At 46.8% G+C, this 9,518-nt stretch overlaps 2 protein-coding genes across 2 annotated transcripts; both read left to right on the top strand.

Moving 5' to 3' along the window:
- The first annotated feature begins 927 nt into the window (after positions 1–927).
- Positions 928–1,845, top strand: LOC119403572 (serine/threonine-protein kinase VRK1-like). Its single transcript, XM_037670528.1, has one exon. It carries the CDS (start codon positions 928–930, stop codon positions 1,843–1,845), a length of 918 nt encoding a protein of 305 aa, XP_037526456.1.
- A 3,593-nt stretch (positions 1,846–5,438) lies between these two features.
- On the top strand, positions 5,439–6,341 carry LOC119403483 (serine/threonine-protein kinase VRK1). The gene has a single exon (XM_037670444.1). The coding sequence runs from the start codon at positions 5,439–5,441 to the stop codon at positions 6,339–6,341; it is 903 nt and encodes a 300-aa protein (XP_037526372.1).
- The last annotated feature ends 3,177 nt before the right edge of the window (positions 6,342–9,518 follow it).

Below are 9,518 nucleotides of genomic sequence, written 5' to 3'. Positions count from 1 at the left end.
AGCGGCGAAAAATTGATGCCTGGTTCCGGTATATACGCTATGTTTTATCCAGGACATGACTAAGAGTGTAGGCGGGTAAAAATATACAGTCTTTTTCTCAAAGATCGGCGTCTGAAATGCTACATGAGGTAATCTACTTCGACACATTCACATTATGCAGATCGCCTGGACTTGAGGAACTAGCCTTAACCAAAACATTAACAATGAGGACAATCAGCCGCACTTGCCTTCGGTCGACGGTATGCCAAAGTTATTCCTGACCAATAATGAGCCCCGTTTCCGGGCGTCTTGAGCACAGGGTCATACCTGGCGACCATATAGCGAGATTTAGAGAACTGGACATTTGTTAAAGTACCTTCAATGATTATGAAACTGCCCATATAGTGGGATATACCCTTGGCGATTTCAGGGCAAGACGCAGAAGAAGACGACGCGCTTATCTGGCTGTGGCTTCCTGGCCTGCTCTGTTTTTAAATTGGCTTTAGGTACCGTCTTCCGACTCCTTAGATTGGACTTAAGTGCACCAAGTGTACTTTCATTCGGGGCTTTGTCCCTTGGATGTAGTGACGGGAAGATTGCCGATGCCCTGCAGGAGTTTATTAAAGGTTCACAGAGATTTAGGCTATAGAATCAATCTTTCCTCTTGTTTTTCTACTTTTCAAAATTTCTTTATTCTTTCTTATTCAAATTCTCCGCTTCATTGTTTATATGATTTTCTATTTCTATTCTTGATTTTTTTCATTTTACTTCTTTCCTCTTAAATAGAAAAAAATCTACGCTTTACTTTAACAATTAGATTTTAAAAACTGTCCGGTTCTTGGCCAATCCCCCAGCGTGGGTGTGTGCCAAAGTTATAGGATCTACTCTACTCTACTCTGTTTGCGAGGTTTTGGGACCTATGAACATAACGGCGTCAAGCACCGGTTCATGGCCATGGACAGGTTTGAAGAAGACCTCCAGAAAGTCCTCAACGGGCACGGCAAGACGCTTCCCTCAAAAGTCGCCTTCAGCCTCGGCATGCACGTGATCGAGGTTTCGGAGTACGTCCAGAGCTACGAATACATCCACACCCATGCCGACATGAACGCGTCCAGCCTGATATGTGGCTTCGGCAAAGGCAACAAAGACCCTTGGGACTCTGGCTTGGTCTGCCGTTACACGCCAGACAGCAAACACAAGGAATACAATGAAGATCTCAGGAAGGCGCACGACGGCATCATTGAGTTCAAGAGTCAGGACGCCCACATTAGTGCACACTCACGAAGGCGTGACGTCGATGTCCTGGGATACAATCTGCTCCAGTGGCTATGTTGGCGAGTGCTTTGGGAGATCAACCTCAAGTGCATCGAGCATGTCAACCAACAGAAGAGCACGGTGACAGCAAACGTCCCCCTGCTAATGAGCAACTACTTCCCACAAATTTGTGGGACATTCAATGCGGCGTCACGCGGTTCCTGCAGGTGCCGTGTTTCAAGCCAGGCACCAAGGACGAGGCGGCGCAACTTGCCCTCGCCGAAGACTCCGGTGCTTCAAGGAATCATCCTTGCTGAGGGCACCATAGGCAAGATCGGGGACGTGACCGTCTTGGCGAAGCTGAAGCCTCAGCGAAAGCCGTTGAACAGGAAAGTGGTATCACCCCTCTCGTGTAGGGCAAGGTTTAAAGGCAGTCGGAAGAACAGCTTCTGCGAGGACAGCAACAGCATAGGCCTGGACAACCCCACTTCGGTCATGCTGGAAGTGCTTCAGCTCAACAAAGCTGTGTTTGCGCAACAGCAGGAACGGCTGCTATCACCGCGCGGAATCGGTCGACAGCTTGCCAGAACATCTCTGCCGGTGAAGCCTTAGTCGTTACCGCCATGGTCGGATTCTTCCCCTTACACCTGGCACAACCTGCAGCCGCGCCGTACCCGCTGGAAATAGCCCTGCACCGCGACCGGCGAAAAACTAACGGAGTCCCCGAAAGCGTCCACTACGTTCCACCGGCTATCATACCGAGTCATATAACGCGGTCTGACAGGGACTAAAGGCGACGTTCACGAAGAGAGCGGGTAACTATGGGCTCAGTTTCTTGCAAGATGCCACACTTTGATAACTTTTGTGCATTCCACGCACCTTGTTTTAATTTGGAATTATTTATTGAAGAATCGCTCCTGGCAGGCAGCGTTTTTCACCGTGCTCGTGTGCACAAATGCAAGATACAGAAATTATCTTACGATCAGTGATCGCAATAATTACGTTACGAATTAAAAGGACTCACTTATTAACTTTACTAATTATTCATGTGAGTGCATATATTGAGCTTGCGGTATGGGAGGAACTGCAGTGTATGTCATGGTCAGTTACCAGATTACACTATAATGCTAAGACTAGAACCACTCTCCGGATGTCCCACCTTAAAATGCGCTATCAGGTACACTGGCGTGTCAATTCAGTTTCTTAAATACATGCGCTCCACTAGAAGTTCGGGATTCTAATAAAGGAATCGTACAGCCGCGGTCGCGTCTGTGTAGAGCGCGCGAGCAGCCGGATTTTGATCTGCGCGGTGACACCTTGAGGCAGTTTCGGGCTCTGACGGGGTCAGCCTGACTACTAGGCCGCGCATGGTCCTGACACACCACGTCAGAGCCCGAAACTGCTTTAAGGTGTCACCCCGCAGATGAAAAACCGGCTACTCGTGTGCTCTACACAGACGTGACCGCGGCTGGATCAGGGGCGGCGCCAGTGGGGGGTTTGGGGGGGCTCCAGCCCCCCCAAAATTTTCGCCTGCCCCCCCTTTGCCCCCCCAAGGGCAAGCATAGTCAAAATACAATGCATATGTTCCCAGCCTCTCTGCCCCTCCCTGAAGGAACCCACTTGTCGTGGGTGCCCCCCCAGTAAAAAAATCCTGGCGCCGCCCCTGGGCTGGATATGTGGCAAAGTGTATAATGCGATGCTGTTTCTGACCCACAATGCCGAACAAGGGTATAACCTCCGATTAGTGGACCATCGTCCTAAAACGCGTCAGTTACAAGGGGAGGGGGGGGGGGGAGAGATTGCGCCCTCCTTGCGCACCCTTTGTCCCTCCCCTCGTAGAAGATGGCTTCACTGCAACATGGAACCGTTATGCCATGAAGCAACCTGTTCAAGAGAAAGGCGTCTAACGCGAAGCTACACTTCATTGTTAAGTTTCCATGTTGCTTGCATCCCAATAATGTTTTCTTTGTTCGTAAGAAGCCTTCTATACGGGCTGGTACGGGTTAAGTATGGAAAATTTTAAAGGTAAAGTGCTTTATCGCTGACAACTTACACCTTACTACCATTCAAATTCGCTTCAGTATTAACAGATGCTTGTTACCTTCCGCTTCGATTTCGCTTCGAATAAAAAAAGTGATATTCGCACAAGCCTACTACATGGTTTCATTAGACGGCTATAACCATTCGGAAATTTTTCTGGGTTGTCATCAAGAATATTGCATGAGATTTGTACAGGTAAAATAACACAGATACTAAATCATATAAAAATTCTTACTTCCACTGTTCTCATCATCCTTTTGAAATAACAGCTAGGTAATCTTGGGCTACTTGTTTCCTTAATTTTCGTGCTTATGTGGCATTTGAGTCTCAGTACATGATTGACGTTTTCAGAGTACGGCACTCATGAGAGACTTATGACCTTATTTCCAAGCGCCGAACAGCTGTTTCGTGAACGTCTGGCTTGCTAAAATTTCTGTTTTGGGCACCCTCCTGTGGGGTTAAAATTTACGTTCCGTAGTATTGATTCTTTAAGAGTGTGAATGCACGCACGTGTGCTCTTTCACCAGTAGTTGCGTTTGCTGACATTACACGAAAACTACCACGTAATAGAAGAGGAGTAGCCAGCGCGGCCCCTAGGCACCAACCTTTCATTAAATACATTTATTTGAAATAGGTTTACTAGCAATCACTTAAAAAAATTGTCCGTAGCTTGAGTAAACCATATATCGATATATTTTACAAATTCGTTTTCCTCTTTCTCCTCCCTCCCCTTTCTTATGATTGATTTCGCTCGTTAATTGTGAATTGATTGATTGATGGGTACTGTGAGCGTTCCATTCATAACGAGGCGGCTTTCTGTGAGCCACCAAGCTCCATTCTTAATTCGGCCTGATACCTTGCCTGCGTGAATTAAAATATTTTTCCTAAAAAGAAGGCTATAAATTTGAACCTGGACTTTCTGAAATTTACGGCAGAATAATTTTAGTTCTAATGTTCTACAAATGAGACGTAATGGTCGAGGTGTGCCGTGTGTCGTGGATATAACATTACCACCATCATGAACCGGCATGCGCTCTCCTCATCCTCTTCTTCACCGCCTTCCTTTTCTTCCTCTTCTGCTTCTCTCCAACACGTGCGCCGATTTGACCGGCGTGGGGTGCAATAACTTTGATAGGCGAGAGAACGAGTACAGGAAGAGACAAACAAAGAGAAATAAAACAAAGAAAGAGAGAAATTCTTGGCGAAAAAGAATTTCTTGGTGAAGTGATATTGGAACTAGGGCGACTCAAAGGCGAAAGCCATATTCTTTTTCTTTGCAGTCGATTGTATTGATATACCGCTGATTTTTATTATTTCTGATCGTCATCAATCGCGATTTTTCGATCACGGGCACCGCCTATTTTTTGCCAATAACCAACGACGCTGACAGCAACTCCGGAATTTCTGCGACCCGGGATTTTAACGTTATCGCATTAAAAAAATGTTATGGAGACCGTGTGGACTTGAGGAATCCGCCATACTCAACGCATTACTAACAGGACACTCAGCCTATCTTCCCACACGTCGATGGTACCTCAGAATGGATCTGCTACCTATAAGAAGCCCTGTTTCCGTCTGCTTTCAGCAATGAACCGAACCAAGATGACCATATAGCGATATTCCGAGAAGTGGATATATTGTTGCGCGTTGCTCGATGGAGATGAAAATGTAGATATAGTGGGATCATTCAGGAATATATCATTGCGACTAAAAGAATCTCTTGCCAAATTGTGTGACCTTTAAATATTTCATTTCTGATAATTCGTACTTCGAATCAATGACTGATTAACTAGCGCACTTAGGAATTATACAATAAAGAGTATATTGGAAGAGTTCGCCCACTACTCGGCCAATCCCCTGTTTGGTATGTGCCATGCACAGAGGACAACAACATCCTTAGCGGTGAATGAGGACGAAGCAGAAGAAGTCTGGGCTGAATGTAAAAATATTTATTGCACTCGTTCTTTTATACGTTTGCTTTTCTTTTGTGTTTAATCATTAGTTATAACATTGAAACTTCATATCAACAATTCTTGGCCAATCCCCCAGTGTGGGTATGAGCCATGTGTAGAGGCACATCATCATCATCAGCAGCAGCATTTTTCTGTAAGCCACATATATAGGTGAACAAGAACATTTTTCTGGACGTGGCGCAGCTTCCTGGCATGGACCGTTCCCGACGTTCTCGGTCCTATGAGGATCACGGCCTCGAATGTGGGAAGCTCATGCACATGGACACGTTCGGAGAAGGCTTGCAAGCGATCTTCCACCGACAGGGTAAGACATTTCCATGGAAGACCAACTTCAGCCTCGACAGGTGCGTGATCGTAGTCTTGGAGTACGTCCACAGCTACGAATACATGCACGCCCACGCCGACATCAAGGCGTCCTGCCTGCTACTCGGTTTTGGCAAATGCAATGAAAAGAAGGTGTACCTGGTAACCTTTGGTTTGGCTAGTCGGTGCTCGCAAAACGGCGAAAACGAGGAATACAACGTCGATCTCCGGAAGGCACTCGACGGCACCTTTTCTGCCGCGAGTCCAGATGGCGACGTTCGTTCACACTCAGGAAGAGGTGGCAGGGAAATCCTAGGACGCACGGTGCTCCAATGGCTTTGTTGCCGACTGCTCTGGCAGGTCCTCCTCAAGGACTCCGAGAACAGCCCACTCATGGAAAACATCCCCCTGCTAATGATCAAACGTTTTCCACACGGGGACATTCCATGTGGCATCACAAAGTTCCTCCAGTACGCGGCTTCCATGAAATTTGAGGACAAGCCAGATTACAAACAGCTAAGCAAGGATCTCGAAGAAGGGTGTCCAGACAATGTATTTCAAGTCCGATGGCTGGTTACATTTCATGGCGCCGAAGACACCGCGGCGCAACTAGTTCTTGCCAAAGAAGCCCGTGCTGCAAGAAACAATCCTCGCCGAGGACAGCATGGACGCGAAAGGGGACGAGAGCGTCGGGAAAAAGCCACCGCAAGCCAAGGTCCACCACGGCCGGAAGACGACGATCCGGAAAAAACGCCGGACGCCCGCTTTTACCAAGTCCACCTCGGGGTTTGACGGCGTTGTCAGTTTTGTGATGCTGTCAGCCATGTTTTTTTGTTGTGAAATTTGCTGAACTGCCAGAAGCGCATCATATTTACATCAGTGGTCAAGCACGTGTTAGTGAAACATGTATTTCATTATGCGATACGGAAATATTGCTACGTTTGTCACGAACAAGATGACTTGTGGTTTGGTCTTTGCTGACTGCTGCTGGAGAGGCGCGGCGCGATATGTAATATGTAGCAAGCTTTATCAATAATGGACAGTTGTGAACAGCAGCACTGCCGATTTTTATTAACGCGATAGGATTAAAGATCTCGTTTCGCAGAAATTCTGGTGTTGGACTCGGTGTCGGCGTCGGGGTTGTTGGTTGTGACCAAGAAGTCGGCGTTATTCGTGAGAGAAAAATAGCGAAAAGCGCAGATAACTAAACCATAGCTACGAGCCGGAATCGAACCTAGGCCTTCTGCGAGAAAAGCAGGTGTCCTACCGCAAAGCCATGCCAGTGCTTGAAACCGTTTAGGGAAAAAACACCCTATGTTGTAGTGCGCGGAGCCGCGTTAACACGTGTAAATTTCATGGCAGAAGCGGAAAATGGCCCCAGGCGTCACACCACCTGAATTGCAAAACCGGAGGGTGGTTTAAGGGCCCACCTGTTATCAAGTGCTCAGGCATAATTAATCATCATCTTCAGTAGCAGCAACACTATCAAAAAAGTTTGGGGCTGAGTATGTGCGCTTAGAGCCTTACGAACGCGTAAGGGGTATTTCGCTCATTCGCAAGACGATCAAATGTGGCGTAGCGAGCACTTCGCAACAGTGGCGCAGCCAGGGAGTGGCACACCGGGCCCATGCGACTCCCTGGCTACGGTAGTAAATTCAACACCTTGAAAGAAAAAAAACCGATGGTGCCTATGTGCCTTGTCAAGACAAAAAGCGAGGATGTGCCGGAAACCGACATGAAAGACTCTGGAAGGGAGTACGCATGGGAAGATTGAGCAGTTGACTTAGCATATGATGAAGCTTTTGACGTATCATCATCTCAGTTGGAACCAGAATGCGTGGACGACGATAAGTGTCAGCAAGGATCCACCAAATATTCCGTGAACTTCAAGGCATGGGCCCCGTGTTTCCTGTACTATGGCCCTCTGATTTCGAGTGAGCGCGTGCAGCCATACACGAATAAATGAATCTGCATTTGAAAGTCACTCCGACTGCTTTGTCTCCACTCTTGTCAGCCACTTCTATAACTCTTTGTTGACTTTGCTTGAGTGCACTTTTTACTTGTCTTATTCCCCGCTGACAAGCTGAACTCCAAGATCTATTCGTGGACGAGTTACCTTGAAAAATGTAGTCGAATTACCGCGGAACACAAGGACTGGACACGCCACAAACGCAAGCCTCGTGCGTCCTGTTCCGTTCACGTTTTTCGCGAATGTTTATCGCGGCAAGCCTGGTAACGGAGCCACACTTCGTTTCTAGATTTCGAATTTCAAATGAATGACCTTTAAGCCATCTCTTCTCTCTCAAAATTCGCACACCATTTCCTGGAGGCACGCAAAGCTCGTGCTCTTGTGATTTCACCGTCTGATTTCGGTATGTACACTATGTTACATTACTCGGGACAGTAGCGTGCACTTGCCGATCGTTATCATGGTCCGCAATAAAAAGCTTTACACGTCAAATAGTGAAATTTATTTTCATAGTCGATTTCGGTATCTACACTCTTTGTAGTTTCCTTGCGTATACTAAGTACTGAAGCACGACATGCCTGGGTCTTACGACTATATCGACGTCTTACTGTTTTGATGCCCCTGTCATGGGACCTTGCAACTTAATGTTCTTGCTTAGTCACCTGACTATGTCACATGACGTCATCATGTGGTCATGTGCTCGCGATAGGCAAAGGCAATTTTGGCAATGGGCCACCCAAATTTCTTGGTGGGCCAAGTGAATTCGACGGGTGGCCTAAGTAACTTTTGAATGCCGGAAAAGTCCATTTTCCAATTAGACAAAATCAATTTTTGGGGGGGTATGGGCCACGTTGGTATTAGTTGGCGTTGAAACGTGAAGTTATCACTTGATCACGTGTGTTTTCCTGCCATTTCATGTTAACGCCGGATTTTCCGCTTCACAGGGCATATTTTGCTTTCGCATCAAAAGAGAGAGAGAGTTGCACTTATCGCGCGCACACAGAAGGTGCGCATTAAATCTATATACGTTCGGTCGCAGAGCACAACTTTAAGCACTCTACAGATTTCAGCATCATCGATGCATACGGCCATGGCCTAAGCATCTTGTCTTCCGAAAACGATCTCCAGTCGAGCCGGTTTAATGCTGTCCGGAGAAGGTGGCGCTGGATGTCACACCGAGAACACATAAGCACGACGTGTTCACTGGTTTCTTCGGTAGCGCAAGAACCGCATGCGGTGTACCAGCCATCGCGATGCAGAACGACTATACCTACTTGAGTGCAGATCCAATCCCGAATTAGCATAATAACAGTGCGCTGGAGCAGGAACTTGGTTACGGCAGTTACAGCTTTCAAAAATCAAGTTCATGTAGGCGACACTTTTGAAACTAGGCTTCGGCATACAATTGAGGCGGCAATAGCTCCTGCCGCAGTATGCACGCATTCGGAGAAGCCTGGCGAATAGAATCGATGTTTTCTCACTTGAGTTACAATTCGTGGAGCATGAGGATGATCTATTAGTGAAAGGCGCCGTTTTCAAGCCTGTTTCATCGACGCTACATAAAATGGTTCCTTGCTGAAGCCCAGTATTGACGTCCAAGTAAGATACAAAACGAAAGAAAATGTTTGGCAATCTGCTGAATATTACTCGTTGTGTTTTTCATTGTTTATATAGGTCACCGCAAAATGGCAACGCTCTATAGCTTTTCTAGCAGCGGCTGTACTTCATCGCTCTTTCTCTTTCTGTTCTATGCGGGCGAATATTTCTCTACCAAATCCTTAACGGGCTCGACACGTCGCCGGAGTCGTCCTAGGGACCCCGGACTAGGGGTTCCTCTCATGGTTTTTGTTTTACTTGCTTAATAAAGATGTTTTCTCTCTCTCTTAGCAACAAAGCCTTTCACGAGAACCTTTAGGTATTCTTGACTGGAGTTATATATATTTCGAAACTTCTTTTCTCATTGCCTGTATAGTAAACAGCGAGAAACCCGCCTTAGAGAC

This window comes from Rhipicephalus sanguineus, chromosome 1 (genome assembly GCF_013339695.2).
Source record: "Rhipicephalus sanguineus isolate Rsan-2018 chromosome 1, BIME_Rsan_1.4, whole genome shotgun sequence".
NCBI lineage: Eukaryota > Metazoa > Arthropoda > Arachnida > Ixodida > Ixodidae > Rhipicephalus > Rhipicephalus sanguineus.
This window is presented reverse-complemented; position numbering and strand designations above follow the sequence as displayed.

Excerpts from the sequence above, each read along its gene's own strand:
- LOC119403572 (XM_037670528.1), top strand. The coding sequence starts at position 928 with ATGGCCATGGACAGGTTTGAAGAAGACCTCCAGAAAGTCCTCAACGGG.
- LOC119403483 (XM_037670444.1), top strand. The coding sequence starts at position 5,439 with ATGGACCGTTCCCGACGTTCTCGGTCCTATGAGGATCACGGCCTCGAA.